Source organism: Grus americana, chromosome 1 (genome assembly GCF_028858705.1).
Source record: "Grus americana isolate bGruAme1 chromosome 1, bGruAme1.mat, whole genome shotgun sequence".
NCBI lineage: Eukaryota > Metazoa > Chordata > Aves > Gruiformes > Gruidae > Grus > Grus americana.
This window is the reverse complement of record NC_072852.1, coordinates 134033051-134058263: the sequence shown is the minus strand read 5'-3', so window position 1 is coordinate 134058263 and position 25213 is coordinate 134033051. Positions and strand designations below refer to the sequence as shown.

At 39.2% G+C, this 25213-nt stretch overlaps 1 protein-coding gene across 1 annotated transcript in view; it reads right to left on the bottom strand.

Moving 5' to 3' along the window:
• Positions 1-25213, bottom strand: part of SCML2 (Scm polycomb group protein like 2) — a 75884-nt gene that overhangs the window by 30628 nt on the left and 20043 nt on the right. Inside the window, exons 5-8 of the mRNA XM_054838167.1 lie at positions 18731-18801; positions 14518-14752; positions 10356-10444; positions 8692-8935 (exon numbers count right to left, since the gene is read on the bottom strand). Of these exons, the coding sequence (XP_054694142.1) occupies positions 8692-8935; positions 10356-10444; positions 14518-14752; positions 18731-18801 (639 nt within the window). The remainder of the gene's footprint in view (positions 1-8691; positions 8936-10355; positions 10445-14517; positions 14753-18730; positions 18802-25213) is intronic.

The following is a 25213-nucleotide window of genomic DNA, read 5'->3' as shown; positions in this document are numbered from 1 at the left end:
AGGCATGGAGTTCCCTGCGTCTTCCTTTTTACCCTACTTAAAAACGGAGGTTATGCACCCCTCTTCCAGTCGGCGGGAACTTCGCTGGACTGCCAGGACTTCTCAAACATGATGGCAAGTGGCCCGGCCACTTCATCCGCCAGTTCCCTCAGGACACACAGATGCAACTCATCAGGTCCCATGGACTTGTGCACCTTCAGGTTCCTTAGATATTCTCGAACCTGATCTTCTCCTACAGTGGGCGGTTCTGCATTCTCCCAGTCCCTGCCTTCTGCGACCTGGGCAGTGTGGCTCAAGCATTTGCCAGTGAAGACTGATGAAAAGAAGTCATTGAGTACCTCAGCCTTCTCCATATCCTGGGTGACCAGGTCACCCGTTTCATTCCAGAGGGGACCCATATTTTCCCTCGTCCTCCTCTTATCATTAACATACCTATAGAAGCTTTTCTTGTTGTCCTTGACATCCCTAGCCAGATTTAATTCTATCAAGGGCTTCGGCTTTCCTAACCTGATCCCTGGCTGCTCAGACAGTTTCTCTGCATTCCTCCCAGGCTACCTGCCCTTGCTTCCACTCTCTGTAGGCTTCCTTTTGTCGTTTGACTTTGCCCAGCAGCTCTTTGTTCATCCATGGGGATCTCTTGGTGGTTTTGCTCGACTTCCTCTTTGTTGGGATGCATTGCTTCTGAGCTTGGAGGAGGTGACCCTTGAATATTAGCCAGCTGTCTTGGGCCCCTCTTCCTTCCAGGGCTTTGTCCCATGGTATGCTACCAAGCAGATCCCTGAAGAGGCCAAAGTCTGCTCTCCTCAAGTCTGGGATAGCGAGCTGAGTCTTTTATACGTAACAGTCACAAATACATGTGTTGGAGTACTTCCAATTTAAAATAAAATTACAGCTATCTAACTGATAAATAAACATGGTAAAATGGTGAGGAAACCAGACTTATAGTAAGGTCACAGCTTTGGGAAAGGCAAAACCCTTTATTTTTTTCTGGAGTGATTACTGTCCTGTAGCAGCACCATCCAGGACTTGCTGCAAGATGCCAGGAAACATTAATACCAAATAAAAAAGCTTAACATGTGAGAGAATGTGGCAAATCAGATTTTAGCCTGAAGCACTGAGGAGTTTACATGTACAATTCTGAAGACAGCATAAATCTGCTTACTGTATGTGCCCGATTTAAATACTGTGACCTGCACGTGAAAAGAAGCTGGCTGCACTCAGAGAAAAATGAAACCTCCAGCAGTATGAAATTGTACCATTTCAGCATTTGTTTCTTCCTCTAATGAACCTTAAGAATTACCATGCTTATCTGATTTTTTTTGCTACTTTAAACAATGCAGAGTCTTTTCATAGATCTAACTGTACCCCTGTCTAAAGTTTCAACACTTCTTTAGTTTCACCTGCAAACATTATAGAGTAGTACTTAAGTTTATATGAATGTTGCACATTTGTGTACAACTCGGCTGAAAATACAGCACAGCTATTTTGACGTAATTTCATTATCAATAACAAAGAAGTGCATCTCCAGTAGCGAGCTAGGAAAAAAATCTGTAGAAAATAAGCCTTGAGAACACATCTGAAAATTAAACAAAGCTAAACTAAAAAATCATAAAACAGACAAAGAAGATATTTTTTAATCTCTGCTTGAGTCTGTACTACTCTTATTGCTGCAGACAGCTTTTGAAGGAGACCTTTAACATCACAGGCTGATTAGTGTAATGAAAGAAGATTGCTCTCGCTGACAATAAATGCCCTGAATGGGGAGAAAAGCAATGGGGTGACACACGATGTGGAAGGGGGGGGAGGCAGAGAAGGAAGGAGAGAAGGGGACTAAGGATAAAAGCTACAGTGTATCATTGTTTATATTTAGATTACTACTACATCTTCCTTTGGTCACCCAAATTCTCTCCTGTAGAGCGCAGAGAGCAGTTCCTCCTTCATGAGTTCTTGCATCACCTTTATCCAAGATCTGGCTTCATAAGAGTGTGGGGATCAGGGCTATATAGAAACTGATTCCTCTCCAGGTGCTGTTCACATCTAAATGAAGGATACTGCTTTATACTGAAATCAATCTGCGCAGGTCAAACTACTTATCATTTCCCACATGGCTTGTCCCCAGTTGTTCTTTTGTTGTCTCTCTTTTATGAAAAAGGTTTTACTTTTATTATAAATGAAAAGGTGGGTTGCCCAAGTAACTGCTAGTTACACGTAATGACTAAACAGTAAAATGAATTTATATAGAAACAGTAAACCAAAACCGCTCTGGCAATCTCCAGTCATCTGCCATCTACTTCAATAATAAGCCTCAGATACAACTAGCTACAGTGCAATACAAGAATATTCTTAGGCATAGTAACAGCTTTTTATTATCCAATTGAGTAAAATAAAAATTACAGTCTATGGTGGTTAAAGAGAATAGCATAATATGTTTGGCCTAGAAAAAAAATAGTTAATAGAAGAACATTAAACAGATACCCAACTTAAAAAGCCTTTTTAAAGCATATCAAAAGCAGAAGTTATATGGACCCAACAGATGATCAAATTTCAAAATGAGCAAATGCAGAAGATAATACTAAAGCAACAAGATTGAATGTTTTGGGGTTTTTTTGTGTTTTTACTCACTCCAAGGAAGCTCATCACATCAGTTCCCGTATCAGAACCCCTCTTCACAGGGATTTGAAACAAGTTCCCTGAGATGCAATACCAGTAGTAGAGGCCAGGAAATGGAGACAAAACAAACAATAGAGAGTTGGCAGGACATACAGCACTTAAGAGTTTTAAGGAAACAAAAAGATGAAATGTCCAACCTACTGATAGTGCTATGCAAGTTTGTCCTTAAAACTGTCTCAAGTTCAGAGACTTAAAGGTGGTTAATGCGATGCCATACCTTGCCAGCAAGGTACGGACGGGGCAACTGATGTTTGTACTGGCCAAGCTACTAAAAACTCTTGTACAGAACAGAGGTGGTGAACCCAAAGATAAACACAATGTGTTGGGGGAGAACTGATCATAGCTTTCGTAGAGAAAAGACACATCTCACAAATCTATTACTATTTTTTTTTAAAGGAGTCCGTAAGCAAGCAGACAATGGAAAGTCAATTGATGTCCCCTGTGGATTTGCACTTGACAAGATCTCACACCACAGTCTCTTAAAAAAAATGTTTAGCTGCCAATGCATACGAGGGAAGATCCTCATGATCCTTTTAAAAGAATTTCTTGGGAAATATCAAACAGTGGCCAGGAATAAACAGACATGTTTCCACAGTCAAGAGAGGACTCTCGAAACATCCTATGAGATCTCTGCTTAGCCTTGTGCCATTCAATTCATATATGATCTATGACAACTGTAAAGCATGAAATGGCAACAACTGCTGAACAATTATTTGAGTCAGCAAAGATGTACAAAAAGATCTTGTAAAGATGAGCAGTTCCTCAGCAGAGGAAGTAACAGATGAAATTCAATGTCAGGCAATTCAAAATAATCCAGCTTCTGTGACCAATGATGGGCTATTAGCTGATGTATACAAAAATGACACCTTAGAATTAAAATAGAATTAAAATAAATATTTCTAGGACAGTATTAGTTCATTGCTCAGTAGTAGTTCAAAAATCCCAAATATCACTTCATGAATAATTATAGAAGGAACAGAAAAAACCCAGAGAGCACCATAATGCCGCTAAGTCTTAAATATCTTGTGCACTTCTAGTTCCAGTGGCTCAAAAATGACATAGCTGAAATTTAAACAGTACAGAAGAGCAAAGGTGATCAGAGAAATTAAACTGATCCCAGAACAAGGAAAAATGAAACAAAACAGGATTTTACAAGTCTGGAATACAGACAGGTGAGGGAAGCTAGAATATAGGTCTACAAAATTGTGATGGATATGAAGGCGGCAATTAGGGAATAACTATTTACTGTCTCTTCCTGTACAAGTAGTGGAAGTACAAGAAGATATTTCAGTGCAAGAACACGAAGACAACAAATGAAACTACCAACAAGAAAAATGGTATCTCCTTTTCCACAGAACATACGCTCAAGTACAGAATTCCCTACTACAGAACGTCGTAGGTGCTAAAAGTTCAGATGGCTCCAAAATATATAACTGAACAAAATAGATCAAACTCCTCCAGGAGGTACTCAGCATGGAAGCATTATTCTGGGCTTGGGGGGTGCTTGGCTGTAGACCACCAGATATTAGGAATACTTTGGCAAACCTCCCTCCTATGTGCTTATGCTTTTCTTCAGACATCTGCTTTCAGCCACTGCTGGAGAAAGCCTGCTAGAGCAGATGGCCCTTCAGATTGATCCAGCATAGACACTATCATGCCAACTTCCTTCACCAGCTATAGTTCACACTGACGTTCAAGTGACAAGACATCTCTAAAAGCACTTATGTGACTGAGACACACAGAGAAAACAATCTATTGTATCCTGAAAATATTAACCTTGGGCCAGCAGGCCAAGCCAACATCAAGCACCATTCTCAAACCATACATAACAAATTACTACTATCAGAGATATTTCTGAGGAAACAAACTATAATATTAGCTAAGCACAGCTTCTGCTGGTATAAATATTGAACACTACACTTCACAGCACTGCACGCAGACCCTGACACTGAGCCAGGTCCACCTAAGACACATTTTCTGATTGTCACGGTTTAACCTGGCCAGCAGCTAAAGCAACCACAGAGCTGTTCACTCACTCCCCTCCCCACAGTGGGATGGAGGAGAGAATTGAAAAGAGAAAGGTAAAACTCATGGGTTGAGAAAAAGACAGTTTAATAGCACAGAAAAGGAAGAGAACAGTAACAACGACGACGACAAAAGAATACATAAAACAAGTGATGCACAACACAAATGCTCATCGCTCTAAGCCAATGCTCAGCTACTGCCTGAGTCACGCTGCCTCCCAGCCAACCCCCAGTTATATACTGAACATGACATCATAAGGTATGGAATATCCTGTTGGCCAGTTTGGGTCAGCTGTCCTGGTTGTGTCCCCTCCCAGCTTCTCGGGTGCCCCTCACCTTCTCATTGGCAGGGCACTATGAGAAGCTGAAAAGTCCTTGACTGCTTAGCAACAACTAAAACATCAGTGTGTTATCAACATTATTCTCATCCTAAATCCAAAATGCAGCACTATACCCGTGCTGCCAGAAAGAAAATTAACTCTATCCCTACTGAAACCAGGACACTGATAACAACCAAAGACAAAACATCAACACAAAGATTAAAGCCTGAATGTTAAGAACAGTTGGTCTGAAACAACTTTTCATCTACCTTCTCTATTTTATCTTCTATTAATTGTGTCCTGAGCTTAACTTCCTAAAACCAATGACAGTTACAGAAGATAAGGCTATAGAAGACTAAACATACCATGTAATCTGTTCTGAATAAATTCACCCATATCTAAGAAGCCTGTGTTTAAACTGTTCTTAAAAACTTCCCATGACAGAGGTCCTACATTCTCTCTGGGCATCCAAAATGGCTAAGACAGCTGAAAAAAACCTTCCCTAATTTTCAAATTGTCTCGCTTACTGCATTTCATCTCTCAAAGCCCTAAATTAGACCCTAAGATCTAAGTTTCATGACAGGAAATTGTTGTCCTGGGTATGGATGAAATTTAAAGCATCTTTTATCATTTTCAATCTTAGATTGCAGGATATTGGTTTTGACTGGTCACTAAAATCTGGGTGGGTTTTTTTTCCTTTAACTAATGATCTAACACATTTATATGCTTTCAGAAAAAGTAGTTACAAAAACCAAGAATACTTCCCATTATATTCAGTCTGAAATCTAAGCCACACTCTGTCAATTATTTTCACTTTCTAATGTGGTAATTCAAGGCAGATATACTAAACGAACCTGCAGAAAAAAAGTCCAGGCCAGAATAATACCGTAATATTTCAAATTAATCTCTACAATATAGTATCTGTCATACTTTCTTCCTTAACAGGAATAGTCAATGTTAATGTGACTTAATGAAGAATCCTGACAACATTATCATATTTTCAGAAATGAAATGACTTGATTACACTCTCCTTGAAGCTATTATTTACATCTTAATAAAGGACTATCATTACAGTTCTTTAATGGCTCAAAGTGATCAAATAACAGTGAAAAACATAACCTGAGAGCAAAAAATATTTCATCTAGCTATGTAAATTTGACAAGTGCGTATAGCATGCACAAACAACAGATAAAAAATAAGCACATGAAGCAAAATTGAAAGAACAAATTATTTATGCTCAGAACAGGGGAGAAAAAGGAACACATGCAATTTTAATAAAACTGCAAATTTTGGGCTCACTTTTAGAATTAAAAATAATTAAATACCCAGCCTGTAACTCTCTGTCCCCAGTTTCTATCACATGTCCAAAATTCTCAGTTTTGACTACGAATCTGTAAGAACCTTGCTTCAGATTTTATTAATGCTTCAAGTGTTACTGTTTTTCCACAACAAAGCAATACAATCCATAAAAATACCTGAATAGGTGTCCTGGTTTTGGCAGGGATAGAGTTAATTTTCTTTCTGGCAGCACGGGTATAGTGCTGCATTTTGGATTTAGGATGAGAATAATGTTGATAACACACTGATGGTTTAGTTGTTGCTAAGCAGTTGAGGACTTTTCAGCTTCTCATAGTGCCCTGCCAATGAGAAGGTGAGGGGCACCCGAGAAGCTGGGAGGGGACACAACCAGGACAGCTGACCCAAACTGGCCAACAGGATATTCCATACCTTATGATGTCATGTTCAGTATATAACTGGGGGTTGGCTGGGAGGCAGCGTGACTCAGGCAGTAGCTGAGCATTAGCTTAGAGTGATGAGCATTTGTGTTGTGCATCACTTGTTTTATATATTCTGTTATTATTATCATCTTCCTTTTCTGTCCTATTAAACTGTCTCTATCTCCATTAGTTGTACTTTTTTTTTTTCTTTCTTTCTTTTTTCGATTCTCTCCACATCCCACTGTGGGGGGTAGGGGGGAGTAAGCAAACGGCAGTATGGTTGTTTTAGCTGCTGGCCAGGTTAAACCACAACCTGAACAAGTGGAATGCATAATCAACTTTACTGATTGTTAAACAACTCTTTGATCTCTCTCAAGAGAGAACATGCAAGAAAAAAATCTGTACATATTATCTCAAAATCGTGCTGGTTTTCCAGCTCTGAAAATGGAGTAGACTAAACATATTAGTAGTACTTCTTTCCAGAAAATGCAATTGGACTCAACAATCTAAACTATCACAAAAATATCTTCTAAAAATTTTAGATCACTTACTTACACAGCCCCTTTTATATAAAGCCATTTTATTTCACCACAATTAACTTAACTTACCATAATAATACATCTCATTGATGATTTCTCAAGACAAGGTGAACCTTCTGAAGACGCTGAGAAAGACACTTTACAAATTGGGAGCACAGAAACATTAAGGCTGCGGTCAGCTTGGTACCTATTAGATGACTTCTGATTGAATGTAGATTGTCCTCATCTGACTTCCCCCTGCCTTCTCACTGCATGTTTGTACTGTCAGATCACCCTGGATCTGCCAGTACACATGTAGTTGCTCCCTTGCTGAAATCTGCCAAAATGGACTAAACTAGATTACAGGTACTGTGACCACTGGCAGTAACTGCAGACAGGTAGGTGAGGGTACGGATGCAGAGGTACCCTTAACTAATTTCACTGAGATTTTCCATATGTTCTTGACCTGCTGGGCAAAAGATTGAGGAAAAACAATGGGGATGGAGAGGACAGGAAACATGACTGTTCTCTTGCCTTCTTGCTTCTGTTCCTTTGGTACTTCCAATGAGAGTTCTGTGATACCAGTCTACTCATTCCTACTCACCTAACACCAGCTGTGAAAATGCTTACCATAAGAACAAATTATTCTGGTCAACAATATTAAAGTAATTAATTAAAATATGGTTTTCCTCTTTAACAACGTCTCTTTCTGTCAAATTTGAAGGGAGTGAGAAGACCCCAAACAGTTTGACAGAAAAGCTTTACACTAGAGAAACATGACAAGAGGTCCCCAGAGTAGGAAAGGAATTACCTTCAGAGATATCCCTCTTTATTCCATTTCCCTTCTTTCAAAGGTAGATAGCTGTACATTATAAAGCACAGTGGCTATTAAAGGGACTCTATAGCCCTATGTACGAACTTCCTTAAAGATGTAAGGATGATAAAGCATTCAGAATAGGCAGCTTCAAGACAGAATTTTGCAAGTATGAAAGAAGAAACACTAAATATATAGTTTAAAGCTTCAGTCATCACAGAAGCAAAAACTACTTTACTTTCTTAGCATTAGATTAATATAAAGTGCTGCTGCAGCAAATATATTATTGTCATTAAACAGGAGCATTTAACTAGCTATAACACAAACAGCAAATCTAGTTTAAGTCCAAGAATTTTCACAAGCACAAAAAAATTAAAGATTATCAAAAGCCCTCCTAACACTATTAAATAAAACATGTTCCCAGCGTTACTATGAAGAGACAAAAATTGTTTCCCAGAAACTATCCTATTAGCTTTAAACTACATAAAGAAAATTTAACAACATTTCATCCTCATCAGCTACTCACAAATCAAATCTTCAGTCTTATCTGCATACAGCCAGCTGGTTTTTAAAATTCTGCTGTAATTGAGGGGAAAAATAATTGAGCAATATTATTAGTCATCTTACCATTGTTCCCTGGTGGTTGTAATGCATCTCCTGTCAAGCTACACCATCCGACTGGGAAAATATCTCGAGAATCACATCTGCACCAATAGTCAAATGCTCCTCTCCAGCCATCAAATGTAACAAAAACTTCGTCTCCTTTAACATCTCCAATGGTTGCTGGGCAAATCAAGTATGGGTTCTTTCTATCTATAGCTTCAAGTTTCATTCCAACTTTAAAGCAGTTTGGCACAGGTTTTGGTGGTTCCTACAAAAGTAAGAGTGGTAGAATTTTTGTATTTCTATGGCCTCTTAAAAATAATAAAAAAGAAAACCCTCTATTTTTCTTCAATATCCTTACTTCTTATACTCACTACTGTCAAAAAGCTATAGAAGACATTCAAGGTAATTTACTCATCTTTCAGATTTGCTTTTGCTTTTCTGTAGTACAAAAATCTAGATTCTGTTCCCACAAACACAGCTGGGAATTAGCAAAATTCTCCATGACAGAAAAGCCCTGCAAAAAGTATTTACATAAGCAATAGGTTGCACCCAATACATTATGTCTGAGCAGCAAGACAGGCAAGACACTAAAATGAAATTATTACATGCTAATAAAGAGGAGGAGGTTTGCAGGGAATGGATATTTCTGGGGACTGATAACTGTCTGGTAAAAGCTTCACCTCCCAATTAATCCATGAAAAATTCATTAGCATTGGACATTATTTATAGGCCTCTGTTAACTCAGTTGGCCTTAGACCAATTCCAAGTGGACAAAAGAAAAACAAAAATCAAGTCAACGTGACCAGCATAAGTGTACCCCCACAGCAGGAGTTGTGACCCGATGGAACCAGAATTACCACCTCAGCCTCAGGAACCTCATTATCCAAAAGCCATCCCAGATGTGCTGGTAGGCTAGCACAGGAAAGCAAGGTTCATCATGCCTCAGAAAATTTATGTAATGTTATATTAAAAATTTATATATAATTATATAAAGTTAACACCCAAGCTATGCGATTGCAGGTCTGAACCCAACTGTTTGATTTGCTGACAGACTTGTAAATGTCACTCTCAGCCTCAGAAATGAAGGCATTCAATGTGACAGCAGGGTTTTACCACCCCGACAAAAAATTGAACCAATAAGTCATTTTAATATTATTGTTGTTTTAATATTCTTTATCATATTTCACAAGTGTCATGGTTAAAAAACTGAACAGCTTTTTCTGTTATTTTCAACTGCTTTCTCACTACATTTTAAATTACGAGTATGTGCCTAATGAAAATGTTTAACAAAACCTTTCCAAGCACTACGGTATTCCAATGGCTTATATTCCCTCCAAATACTTTTTACTCCTGTGTGCAATCACATGAATATGGTGCTGTTAAGAAACGTGAAATACATTGTATCTTAAATCCATGAGACACAAAAAAGTGAGCTAACAGAACTTTTCTAAATAACACACCATAAAGTCTCCACTCAGGAAAAGAGATGCCCATCCAATGGACTAGAAGCAGGTCGCTTCCTGTCTAGCTTTGTAGCTTGCCAATCCAGTTCAAAGTCATTTTAAATAATGGTATTGCCTTCCCATGCTGTAGACAACAGGGTAATATCTTGGCATCCTCATTAAAAAAATGTAACCACAGAACAATTGGTAAAAGTTGTTTACTAGCAGTCTCTTTCTTCTTACCTTCTTGAAGAATGCTGCAGGTGCCATTTCAGCTCCATTGAGAGTTCTTAAAAGAAACATTGGCCAAGAAGACGCATTCATCTGGAACCCTAAGTAACAAATAGGCCTACTTTCAGTTTGTAAAATAAAACAGGAGGAGAAGGATATAAAGTCTGTTTTAGTAACCCCTCATTCCCTCCATTTTGGACTTGGCCAAAATAAAAGTAGCCACGAAGGAACAACAGGGCTGCTGTCAGTGCCGTGCAATGCATGTCCATCCTGACTGACTTTCCTGCAGAATCACTTGTCATAATTTGTGATATTACAGATAAACGTCTAAGACTTAACAACATGCCAGCTCTCGCACAGGAGAGCCTAAGGTTGTCCCACACAGCCCCTGGTCCAGTGGAACTTCCCCAGCACAAGCGCCTAGCTTACCTTTCAGGTCTCCTTTTTGCTCTCATTCTAAAACAACATCCTCTGCTCCAGCTTCTCTCATTTATCAAGGAGAAACCTTTTTGAGACTCCTGTAATTCTTTTACCAGACCACAGACAAAAAATCAGTTTCTTCTCCCTCCTCCATTAAATAAATAAATAAATAGCCTTAAAAACCAACACATAACGGGGAAGCACAAAAATACAGTAATTTTAAGAAATGCATGTATCATATTGGAAAATGTAAACTGGAAGACATTTCTACTTTAATATTTTTCATTAACAAGTGAATAAAAGGCACAAACACCAATTAAATGTGTTTAGATGAACTACCTTATTCAAGCAGAACAAATGTTTGGCTGAAAACATTCTCATTCAAGATAATCTTCCCTCAGAATCAACTACTCTCCAGTTAAAAAAATAAAAGAAAACAAAAATCCTTTTGCTTTCTGTCCCTTCCAAATGCATGTTTCAAAGTAAGGAGCAAGATAACAGACATAGTGGACATTTTTTCTGCTTCTTCAGCAGTTATACATCTGGCACAGTTTTACAGAAAAACAGACATAATAGAGCAAATTGGAAAATTTTCCACAAAGCAAATAGTAGCAGAATGTGCCAGGAACTGATGAGTTCCCTCGTAACTGAGCCTCAACAATTCTCTTAAAAAAATGTAACTAGAAAGGTGGAACATCTTGGCAATTCTTGATCGGTTAAGTCATTAAGTCATCTAAAATTAGATTATATGCTATAATGGTTCTTTAACTAGCACCTTTAAGCTATTTTCATTTGAATAAACAGTTTTCAAGTTGGAACTACCTATACAATACCTAAATTAATACAAAGCTCATATTTGATAAATGGTATCATAATCTGAGGACTGCTGAGCTGATTATCAGTCCTGGTTTGATACCAGAGTCTTTATACAATCTAAATAACCATGGTTACTGAAACACAATATTCCTAACCAGCTAGCCCAGAAAAGACAGATACGCAAGACAGAGAAATGACAACTAAGCAACAGTTTCAATTAGCTTCATTTGGCTTTTAAGTTGTCCTGGTAAAACAAGAGAAAATGTTATCCGCGACATAATTTGCTGAGAACATTAAGCTCTCGACAAAAAAGGCTCACCCATGAAAAACAGAGCGTAGAACAGGAACCCTTTGCTACATTAATCACTTTCTCAAAACCCTTATGTAACATGCATAATTAAACCTATGTAAAAATCAGGTAGGACGGACTATTTTAGCTAGTTATTATGAGAGAAGCAGAACATTAGTATCCAGAAGGTTCCCTACCACTCAGAAAAATAAAAAATTTAAAAAAAAAAAATCAGTTGCTTAAATGTCTAACAGGAGGTAATTATACACCCAATTACCTCCCACCTTTGCCCAGGAACAGGATGCTGTAAAACTGCCAAAAAGGCTTTTTCAAAAATTTATCTAGGTATGCCAGAATGTTTGATTGCTGGAATTTAGCCTATCTCTAGAAAAATCTAGGGCAGGAGGGACAAAATAATGGCACTCACATTCTTTTCTGAATAACCAGCAATTGTTCGGAGGGCAGGTAAAAACTTACATGCCTGGGTGCAGGGAAACAGCTGCTTGTTAGGTGCTGCACTACACGCAGCCTGACCGAATAGGAGCAAGAAACAGTATCCGAAGAGAAAGCATCAGCCTTTCTACTGACGGTCGTGGAAAGTTTCTCTTCTTAATGGATCGACTGCCCCCATTATACATAACCAGGGTTGGTTTATGCATCAGACTGGTTCAGAAACACATGTAAAGAGCACTGTGCTCCTGAACTGAAGCCGTATATTTAACACTGTACATACGTGTAGCTGAAGGAATAGGTATACTCTTCTCTGTCACAACCCTCTCTCACACTGCTATCACTGCATTCATTCTACAAGATTATACCAAGAACTTCAGAGAGGTTAAACTGAATAACTTCTCAATAAAAAAAAACCCAAAACAATTAGAATCTTTCCCGCCAGGTGGCAAAAAATTTCCAGTGCTTTCATTCAAAACCTCTATATATCCACAGGAAAGAAGGAAAGCATGCCATTCTGGGCTCAAGCTGTTTCTATCTATCCCAAATATTTTTCTAGACTGGCACCCTAGTCACATGGCTGCTCTTGTGTTCCCAAAGCAGCACAACAGCACAAAAATCTACCCTTATAGCCTATGTGAAGTGTCTTAATGGTTATGCTCCTGTCTCTGTTTGCCTCTCTACAACATAATCAAGTTTCATACTGTAGTGAAATGATACTTTTCACTTCATCCTTCAAACAGAAGAACTGAAAATTGTTAACAAATTGGGATGACAAGGTTTTTGAGAGGCTACTAAGAGAAAACATACCTATCTTCACTATACCTCTGATGAGAAATCTATAAGAGTTATTGATGACACCAAACCACAAGTAGGTTTGTAATCATAAGATGGGAAACCAGCACTAATCAATTTCTGCTTACAGTTAATTTCTTATGTTAAAAATGTTATTGCTTGTATCTTCTAAAAATTACAGAACATAACAGGATAACAGGGAGGGGGTGTTGCTGTTGTGACGGGTTGGGGGGGGAGTTAAGATAAATTTTGGTCATTATTTTTCCTCCTTTTTAAAAGCAGAACCATTTTCAGCCCAATGTGAAAAATGTGTTTCTTTAAAGATTTCCACACCTAGAAGTTTAACCTGTAACAAATATGGTACAAGAATACAGATCTAAATAGACAGGCTAGTCACAGCAAAGAAAGGTGATATCACACTTTTGTGCCCCTAGTAATTAGTCAAAGTTACCTCTGACTATTCATCATATAGCAAGGAATTCCTTTGTTCCCCATTTAATAAACTTCCTTGATAAGACTAACCCAAGCACTATTTCTCAGTTTGGGAAGACACAGAACATTGTCACCCATATTGCTCATGGAAGGCAAAAGAAATTCTGCATACTATTTCTAAGCACAGGAAAGCTATGCCTTGTTTCATGAGCATTCGTCCTGCTCACAAACGAGTCACAACCACCTGATGAAACACCCCCCCCCAATGTGTGTCGATGTGAGGAGATGAGAATCACCAGCAATACAAGCTTGCAGTTTACTATTTTTCCTACCTCAGAGCAGAATGCTGCAATACTGCCGTTAACCCGCCCTATGCTGCCTTTCCCACACCACAACCAATTTGCTCAGTGCCCAAGAAACCATTTGGCCTGCCCTGAAGTGAAGCACCTCCCGCAGCCCTGCTGAGCATTTCACAGGTTGGTTAAGAGCGAGCGCCTTCTAGTGAGTTGCTCTGACTTATTGCAGAGCAAAAAGGCAAGTTGGCTTTCCCCAGTTCTTAGGAAGGTCTACTAAAAAGGAGCACGCACAGCATCAAGCAAGAAAATGTTGTATCCAGACAGGTTCTGTATAATGGAACATTTATAGAATGGGCAGATGATGGCGTATATCATCATTACAAAAGCTGTCAGAAACTCCCATTTAATATTAAGGGACTATTGAAAAAAAAAAAAACAAAAAACAAAACACAAAACTGAACTCAAACTAATGATTCTGCTCATGTCAAAGAAATCCAAAAAGAAGAAAAAGCCACAATTCACTTAGCCTGAATTAGTTTGTTTACCTCTTTTTCAATTAAATAATGGTTGGGTGAAATGTTAGTACCGTTGAATTTGCCAAGACAAAAAGGTAAAATCAACTTCATGAAAGCAATACTCCACACACGTTAATTAGTTCAGAAACTTTGTTTCTTACCAAGCGGAGGCTGGAGCATGCCCCCTTTCTTTTCACAAGTCCCGATGGGCTGTATGTCCGAGGAATCCACAAGCCTCCAAAAATCATTTTTGTTGTCACTTCCATCCAGGCGCAACCTTAGCCTGGCACCGGTGATTCCAATTACTGTAGCTATACAAACGGAGGTAACATTGCGAGGATCATGGGCTTCCAGTTTCATACCAACTTTGAAATCGTTCGTAGGTGGAATTCTAGACTACAATAAAAGGTAAAAGACTTTCTTATTGCTGTTAGTATTGTTAAATTTACCAGCCAGTTCAATATACAGCCTTCAGACATCCAAACATATACAAAATGGTAAATATGAAGAAGCCTTTGAACTTGGAGTGTTTAGCAGCAAGTCAGAAAAAGCAGCTGGATAACCTACCAACAGCTACCATTTCAGATAATTGATGTTCCTACTGCATAAACATACTGATTTCTTAAACTATAAGCACACTAAGGGTAACAAGGGAATCCTGGCAAAGATATGAACATGACATATGAACACTGTAAAAGCTCAAAGCAAGAAAGAGTTTCTGCATCAAAAAAGTTTACAACACAAAGACGACAGAAAAAGGAGTTAGCGTTAACTGCATTTTACAGAAAGAGAAACTCCTAAAGTCACATAAAACTTCTGTGCCAAGACAAAAATTGCAGCTTGTGCCTGTTCATAAAGAACTGAATATATTCATACACATACAATGAAATGCCAATTTAATTAGCACAGGGAAAAGAAATGTGATGAGTGCAACTTGGTCTTTGAGCAGAACTTTTTGTCACAAGCTAAAAGATACACAAAAGAGAAGAAGAATATTTTTTACTCATATATCAACTGGCAGAGATTGTGTATCACAGTGTGATCAGTTGCCTACTGTAGTACCACAGGCAATAACATCATCTAATGATGTTCAAAACTTTTTATTAACACTAATTGGGACTGAATGCCTCTCATTATTCTCTTTAGATGTCTCCTCATTTCCAGCCTAAATTTATTAATGGAAATGTTTTCCAACATTATCATTTAACTTCTTTTTGCACCTTTGCAAATAACAACAAAATCTACAGAGTATTTACAGAGGGCAGACTGACCCTTTCTCAGTACTTTTCCAACAAGTTAAATAAGCCAAGCACTGAAGTTTCTCTTGCGAGAGGATGACTATTCTCTACCACCCTGGAAGCCCTTTTCTGCAACTGTTCCAGTACAAAGCTGCTCTTGAACACAGACGCCAAGAACTGTAGGCAGCCTTCCCCCCATGACATTTAAACCCAGTAGCTATCCCATCCTACCCAGACCATCACAATCTGAATCCTAATACGGGAGGCAGGTAGAAAAACCAAAGCTATGGGCATTCATGCTCACAAGATTCATATGTCCCTTCTCCTGACCTGGTCAGGCAGGGATCCCATAGTAAGCAGATAAAGGTGCATTTATCTGTCTGGGTATGCAGGAAAAGGCTGAAGAAATCTGCTACTGCGACAGGTGCTGGTGATATTTAGTATCTACCACATTTAATTTTTAAAACACATCTTGCTCTACTTGCTATGGTGTGCAGGTGCACTATTTACAATACACCCTAGATCAACAGTGGGAACCCTGGAGTAGCCCAAGCCCAAAAGACAAAGAGGCGAGTAATATTCAGTGAACGCTGAGTGTAGCATCTGCCAATGCTGCATTTAGACAGCAGGCTGGCTGAAAGTGGAGCCTGAGCATATTAAATTTAAAGGGCAATTCAATTTCAGGATATTGCTTGTCAAGCTGTTATTTTCTACAACCATGAAAGGCAATTGAAATTGGGGAGTTTGTTTGCTTGTTTGTAGAAAAGGTGAGCTGGTTTAAATAACAACAACTCAAGGCCTTCTACTAAAAAGGTAATTCCACCATGCCAGTCTGTCCTTACAGCAAAATAACAAAACCCGCTCGGTAACAGCCTTGCTTTAAGCTCTGTTCAAAACACAAGGGACTGAGTTTTTTTGGTTTTCAGCCACTTGAAAAAAAGTTTCAGGGTGAGAGAAAGGGACGTGGAATGCATCGAAATTTGAAGTAGTAATTAAAAACAACTTAGAGCAACAGATAAAATACCTTCTAGATTAAGATAAATACTTTAATCAATTTCCATTAGCTGTCTGTGCCTGTACCTTAATTTATGGTAGAGGCTTTAATTTATTGCTCCCCAGGTCACTTTTAATTACTACAAAATTTAAACTTTGTAGAATTCCCACAGGTCACAAATTCTGGATATAATTGTCAAATTAAGGTTCTCTCTGCTATTTGCTTTCTGGCTGGCCACAATAGTGTATTTCTTTGCATTACACAGAGTGATAATGACACGTACAATTCATGTGTAACCCATTAAAAGTCAGATTAGTCCCACACAAAGCTCAAGCACTTTAGTTTCTAAAACCTGCAAACATTATGTAGTGAGAGGAGCTAGCTCTGCACTAATTAACATTGCATATCACTTTCTACTTAAAGGTCAACTCCTACAAAAACTGAAAGTTTGCATATGTAAATTGTTTTGAAATTTGCTATGCACAGAAATTAAAGCTCTTCTTTCCAACTCCTTAAGCAATCCAGGTCACTTGGATTTATCTATCTCAGTCAATGCACGTCACTTGAAGATCTTTATTTAAGGTGTTATGCAGTTGTTCAGTTTGGACCTCTTGAGCATTAGTGGGGAAGAGAAAGATACAACAAAGGCATAAAGAAAGGCTTCTGAGCAGCCTTCTGCAGTAGCTACATCTCTCGGGAACATACACTCTGGTCATGGTGGTTTATGGTCCGTGGGTATGGCATTAACCTCAGAATGATCCAAGGATACGCTACTGCCTTCTGCCTCTCCCCAAGCAGAGTTTGAGGTCTCTGCCTTGAGCTGGTATCCGCTATGAAAAACACATACTGTAGAATTAATTTCTGAAGCTCCACTCAGAGCTATGGACTCAGAGCTATGCTATTCTTAGCCATCTCTCATTGAAAACAGCATGTGAGGGGCTCTTTGTCTTTTATCCTCATCTGCAAAGAGCAAGCTGAGATTCAAGATCTAGTACAAGGAAATGCTACTACCTGCATTTCTCTCTCCTGTTCTCCATTCCTGCAGCTACTTCAGACTCACTCAGTGACAGTTCCTCTCCTCCTCAGACTATTCTGTTTGTGTTGCTTTTTGTTTGGTCCCCACTGAAGGTCAGTATCATTTACAGTACCATCAGACTACCAACAAACCCTAGAAGATACCTTTCTGAACGTGCCCAATCCACTAAACTAGACATGCACCACTCATCACAATACAGTTCTATCGACCTGAACTATCCACTTCCTTCAGCACCTATCTTCCTAACGCAGTGAAGGCATACAGACCAAAACTAATCCTATTTAACTTCTCACAACTAAGATATTCCTCAAGTTGGGAAAATACCAGCCCCAGCTCCCTATACAGAGAGAAAGATGCCTGCAGAGGTCAGCTCAGTCTCCAGTGGGCTGAATACCTAGAGGTCATTAGCTCACACAAGATGGCAGATTTAAACGGCATCTGCAAATACACACCAAATGTTCAGGCAAGAGGTAAACTTGTAGGGCACAATATAAAATAATACATTTAAACACCCTTCATGATAAATCCAATATTTGCTTTGTAGTCCCATACATTCCCCTTGATTTTTTAACTTCAATATCTGTTACTCCTCGGTAAAAAGCATTCTGCTAAGAGACAAAATCAAACATATTTGAGAGATCCAGGAAAGAAGTGGTGTACAAACTCTGCTAGACAGACACGCGTATCTTGTAGCTAGCCAGAATTGAAAGGACTCTTTCAGAAACGGGGCAGGAGAAAGGCTCTTCTGAGGATCAGCCAGATTTTAATTCTCATTAAAACCATGGTACCTCTAAGATTACTGAAAAAAGTAGAAAATATTTTTGAACTCTGATAAGACTATCTGTTTTTATTAACTACCCCTTTTTTAAAGAAAACAGAGTCCAAAGCTACAATTTTAATGAAACCCCAAAGTCTGGCTTGAGGCAGAAACCAAGAATGAAAAACTTCAGCAGCTAGCAGCTGCCAAAACTGTAAGCTACTGATAACTAGAGATCAAAAGAAGTCAAATGGGAAGTTTGCAAGCATTCTAAATATAAAAGTTGCTCTAGGATCACCCTGTAACATGCATACATACACACACACTTGCAAAATAGTATCTGGCATACCTGTCTGAAACAATGTAGAGGGGCAGCTACTGAGTCAGTCTCTTTCAGATAATCATCCCAATTAAACTGTTCTGGAAGACATAAGATAAAAAAAGACCATACAGACAGTTTTTAAAGGGAACTTAAATTAAAAGGGGGGTGGGGAAAGAAAGGGACAGAAAACCCCAACTATCTTGCAGAATACATTTTTTTCAAGAACAGGAGTACTCTCAAATGGAAACTCCACCTTTGAAAAACATACAACCCTTGAAGGAGCTTTAAGAGTACCATTAATTCATAGGGGTGATCACACAATAGGCGAAATCAATATAAAAATCAATATAAACCTTCCCCAATTTTTTTTTCTTTTTTTTTGTGGCCCACATACAAAGATCTAAGTCAGGCTATTTAGATTCAATTCTGTGCATAAGGAACTCCCAAGCATCCTTGTACAAATGACATTCGCCTTTCTGTACCTTAGTTCCCCTAAGAGCAGGACTGATACAATAACCTCATAAGAGTACTGAGATGATACATGCTGAAAAACACAGACACATAGATTCTGTTGAAATATATGTTGAGAATACTATCCCCAGTCCACTAGAAAGCAAAAGGATTAGCACAGCCTTCCAACTGCATCTTTGTCTCCTTTATCAGACTTCAGATGAAAAGTTTCTCTTTGTAGGGTAAATATTCTAGCAATGTTCAGCAACAGAATCATGGTATTTTTTCCAGTGTTAACATTGGCATTGTTTATGTGCATGGGTGAACATATATTTTACGTTTGATTTAATCAGTGTTAGCGGTTTTGCATGAATGGTACAGTATGAAGTACTAACATCAAAGATATAAGCAAACATTACTTAATATAAAGCGCAAGAGAAAAACTGCAATGGCACAGCTAGAGTTTTTGTTCCTAAATTATCGAGGTGAGCCCTTGTACTTATTTTTCTTGTTTGGGCAGCTGGCATCTTTCTGATGCTGCTGAAGAGTAAAACACCCAGGAACCCCAAAATGATGCAGTGATGCCACCCAGCGGCTCAACAACGGCCATTCACACGGTCTATAGCAAAATCGTTGGTGACGATGGAGAGACCGCACCGGGTTTATCAGTAATCCTTCCAGAAACGCCACTGGGCACAGTTAAACACATCGCTGCAATTTTCAGGAGAGAGGAGAAGCAAAGAAACAATCAGAAAATAGCAGCACTTTCCAGCACTCACACATTGCTTCTCTGAAGGCTGCGTGGTGGCTCAAACCCAGAGTCTGCCTCCATTAGCACAGCATTTAGTTGAAAATATATAATGCCTCAAGCAGGAGAGAACTACCCCGTTGGCCTGCTGAGATCCTCTTTTTTTGGCCTAACAGACTCTAAAGTGAGTGCTTTGTCTTTGGCACTGCGGAGGCCATGTGGTTGTTAGCTATGTAACAAGTCAGTAAAATCTCAAAAGCTGTTAGTTTCGTGGTCTGGACTGCATGTAGGCTGGTAACAAAGACATTTCCATACAACATCTTGGAAGTCCGCCTATTTGGGAATGAAAATTTTATTGACACATTTATAGAGTTACATCGATTATGTATTACTCACAAAAGGCAGGGTACCTGAACTTAAGCATATGTTAGATATTTGTATTTCAGGAAGGTATGCTCAGGAAATGGCTCTTCAGAGCTTTCTCCAGAAAGTAGTCGCCAGATCTGTTGCTCTTTTCATTGACAGAGCAAGGAGGCTGCAAAAATTAAATACAATGAACTGCTAGCAAAGCTTCATCTTATGAAAATTATTCTGAGTCTAATAATTAAGTTGCCACTTCAGCTTGACTTCTGATTTCAAAAAGAGAAAAGAAAAAAAGTTGTTTGGGTTTTTTTATCAGAGTTTACCTTCGTAATCTTTAAAGTACCCAATTCAATAACATTAAATCTAGCAAAAAGAAAGTGTTAGCTACATCCTAGCTGTCTCAGATCTAACATGATGTAAAAGCTGTAATCGTGAATCAGAGGCTTACTATGTTAAGGACCATATAAATGTAGATACTTCAGAGGCAGCACCTTTCACCAGGAGAAAGCCCCGTTCACCTCCTCTGAAAAAAATATCTCTCTATACCAACATTTCCCAAATTATCTCAATTGTTATAACAGGACTGTAAATTTGGTGGAATGACCCAAAAGTCCAGAGGGAAACAAACAGTTGTTTGGGTTCTTTTCCAGGGACTATTTATTAGAAAGACACTTAACGTAACACAAACAGCCAGCTACAGATAAAGCCAAAAGGAAAACAATGTTGCCTGACTCTTGGCTTAAAATCCTGGATATCAAAGTCTCTTTCATCAAGCAGAAATGACCTTAAGTTTAAATTAGAATCTCTCCACCTGTGAAGATATGCTGTATTAAAGCCAAGCTCTCAGATGCTGCTAATTATCATTTAATTACTGCAGTCATAGAAATGAGATTAATGTATGTTTGCAACATGTAAGATGCATGTCTAGGAAGATAATCACATTGAAAAAAAATCTCTACACAAAAAGCTTCTCTGTATTCTCAGTGTGCACAGGTAAAGAAGCAGTTTTATATATATTTCTAATTCGAAAGCCCCTGAAAACTTGCAACCCCTGAGAAACAGAAATCCTTAAGAAAACTAGCTTGCACAAAATGATTTAACATTCTCTTTCCACTTAAACCTGCAGGCTGAATTAAAGAGCTTAAGAAAAACCCATTATGCAACAAGCACAACCTCATAACCCACTAGCAAAGGGAAAACTAGACAGGAAATTTTTACACTGAAGAACAAACCAGCATATACTGGAAATGGGAGGGGTGGGGGGGAACCCACACCAGAAAGAAACTAGGACCTTTTGTTTAAAAAAAAAAAAAAGAAAGAAAGAAAAAAGAAACAGTTTGTAACCAACACACGAGCAAGACTCTAAAACAGTTATCCAAGCCAAACAATACAGGCAAATAGCCTGACTAATTTAAAAATGGAGGAAATAAGTTTATACCATAGTTTCTTGCATTACTGGCAATGACCCATGGGGCAACGACCCTTGGTGTTCTCTGCACTGCTGTATCAATACCCTATCACTTCTTGTCAAACCTGCCAATCACAAAGTAACTCAAGCTAAAAAGGAGCCCAGGAGGTCTCCAGTCCAGCCTCCTGCTCCTCCAGGGTTCCATCACCCTCAGAAGATTTTTTTTTTCCTTCCGTCAAGTAGGAATTTCTCATGCTCCAGCCAGTATTTGTTGCTTCTCACCCACTGCGCCTCTGGAGGAGCCTGGCTCTGTCCCCTTTACAGTGCCTGTCAGGTAATTGAAGCCAGCGAGACAATCTCCCGTAAGCTTTCTCTTCTTTCAGCTGAAGAAACCATTTTTCTGGTTTCAGTATCAGCTTTCTGCTTACATCTTGCATTCAGGCTCCTTCACTTTTTTCGGTGGACTACCAGCCAGCTTGCCCCAGTATAGCAGTGTCTTCCTTGTACACTGGGGACCTCAAAACTGAACACAGTGTTCCACATACGGTCTAACAAATACCAAAAAAAAAAAAAAAAAAAAAAAAAGCAAATCCCTTCTCTCTGCCTGCTGCCTGCAGTTTTGCTGATAGGACTCGGTATGCAGTTGACATCTTTCACCACAAGAGCACACTGCTGGCTCACACTCAGCCTGCTGTCTGCCAGGACTCCGGGGCCTTTCCTGCAGAGCTGCTTTCCAGGCAGCCAGCCTCTCCCCCGGGCTGCTGCAGGGCTCCAGCCTGCCCAGGTGCAGCAGGGACTCTCCCTTTGCCTTTGAATCTTACGGGGTTCCGGTCAGTCCCTTTCTCTAGAACGGGGAGGTCTACCTGAAGAGCAGTCCTGCTCCTCCCAGTTAAATACTGCCCGCAAACTGGCTGTGTGTTTTGTCCCATTGTCCCCATCTGTCAGGCATAAAATAGCATTAGCCTTAGTGCTGACCTGTGAGAAAAGCCACTAGCTACCAGCTGCCAGGTGGCCTTTGCATGTCTGGCAGTCCAGTCAACTTTCCATCCACCTACCCAAATCACATCTCACCAGTTTGGCTGAAAGGACACTATAGAAACCGTACAGAAAAAGCCTTGCTGAAGTCCAGACGAACAACATCCACTGCTCTCCCCTTGTTTACAAAATCACTTATCACAAAAGGCAATCAGTCATACACGGTTCACACTTGGGAAATCCATCTCAGCTGTTCCTAACCTCATCTGTGTCCTTTATTTGCTTGGAAATGGCTTCTAGGAGGATTTTCTCCATAGTCTTGCTGAAGACTGAAGTCAGGTAGGCCAACCTGTAATTCTCCAGGTGCTCCCTTCTTGTCCTTCTTGACATTGGGCATGCTGTTCACCTTTTTCCAGTCATCATGAAACTTCCCCAATCACTATAATCTCTCCAAAAATCAGAGAGAAGCCTCACAGTGACATCAGTCAACTACCTCAACACTCTTGGAGGCACCCTATCTGCTCTCATGAATATGGGAATGCCCGGTTTGCTGAAGTGCTCCTGTCTTCTTCTACTGTACTTAATACTTCGGTTTAGTTTAAGTCAAAGTTTTACAAAATTTAAATTGAAGATTTAAACTATGAGTTAAGTGTCACTTGTAGATAGGTAGAATTTAAGGTTCTGGTTTATTTAGGTTAGTTAACTAAAGTATCACAATAGCCTAAACACTGTTCAAGCAGATGGAGCACTTTGTGTCTTCTTATCTCATGCCTAGGTTCCCTTGGCATGCATCTGACCTTTTTACACAGAGACGTATCTTTCCTAGTCTTCATCCCACAATCTCTCTTTGTCAAAGCTGAGGTTTCCTTTTAATGTTGGTTTATATACTCCTGCAAATGTAGTAGTTTAAGATATTTCATATCCTGCTTTATACCTTGTATCTCCTTCTATATGTTGTGATCATTCAATTAGAATTCTTCTCCTCCTGTCTTTACCTACTCTAGTCTATTTTTTCACCTGTTCTTCTCACGTCTCTATTTGTCCACTCCTCTTCAACTTTTCCTATAATACATCTCCCTGAAAACTCTGGACATTTCCTGGATGCTATCCCAAGCATTGTAAGATATCTTTCTTCATCCAGCATTAAGAGGCTCTTTCTTCTTCCTTGCCACCAACAAGCAGCAACAACACAGGATAAAAATTATTATCCCATCTATAGAAAATCAGAGATCTTGCATGATCTTGAGCAAGGCACTCCTCTCTAAATGTTTGAGAGAGCTGAGTCTAGATTTCATGAGTAAATTCAGAGCTCAGACACTAGATTAACAGTGTGGTCCTGAGTGGAAGAACACAGATGACAGAATAAGGCTTGCCTACTTAGCACTGCTTCTCCACAAAGCTTTTTCAACACATTGCTCTCTACCGCAGGAGGAGGCAGGGACATTTTCCAGCAACTCATGAAATATGGTTATCTTATCCACATATGAAAAGCACTTTGCTGGTGGGGGGCAGGTCTTATGGAGCTCCGTCTGTCATGTCAGACAACATTATTTTAAAACACAGACATGTTATCTGAGTCCAGTTTTACTGGACCTCCTCTTATACTGCAGAAGAGGGAAAACAAGATACAAATACACTTCCTTTCCTGTCTCAAAGTAACAGGCAAGAAAAACAAAGACGACTGCTAGGATCCCAAGAAATGGAAGAATTAATCCTTGCAAATGTAACAGCAGAAAGCTGTACTATGGCTAGTGGTAACAGGGTATCGTATCTTTTATGCAAAGTCATGACCTCAACTACCGTGTTAGCATCTCGGCATGTTTGTTCAGTGACACTGCTCGTAAGGAACTCCTCCACCAGTTTTACCCAAGAAAAACTCTGAACCAGACCATCAATCAGGAGTCAGAGGGCACAGAAATATAAGCAGAGTGAGAGTTTAAGTAACCCAGTGACATTTTATCGAGAATTAACTAACGACTCCTGAAGAGATTTTTCTACTTCAGTCAACAGTATTCATGACATTTCTTACTGCCCCAAATTCAAGCAACAAACATGAACATACAAGGGTATATAAGGATGCTGCTGCCCTCTCACTGCAGCCCACAAAAGTTAAACTGCCAGTAATCCCATGTATGTGCTGCCCTATGGCACCTGCTGAGGATAACAGAGATTGTCTAAGCTCAATAAGAAACTGGATAACTTCTGGCTAGTGTGTAGTTTCCTCAGTTTATTGTAAAAACATAGTTGATTTGAAAATAGAATCTGTTTAAGGTAAAATTAGAATCCCAGGCAATTTAATCCAGTTAGGAATCCTAAAAACTCTGATTATTAAACTGATAATCCTTTCTTCGGCACCAGCAAACACATTAAGGAAAGAGAAGATAACTGCAGCAGAAAAGGCATGAAACTGGGAAATACACGATGAGAAGAACAGACAATCAGTAAAGATCTAAAAAAAGTTAATGTTTACACAGCGTCTTTGTTTATATACACAAAGACTACTTCTCTTGGCTAGTAAAACTATCAGGCTCAAGTCAAGCAGTTTCAACCATCATTTTCTATACGA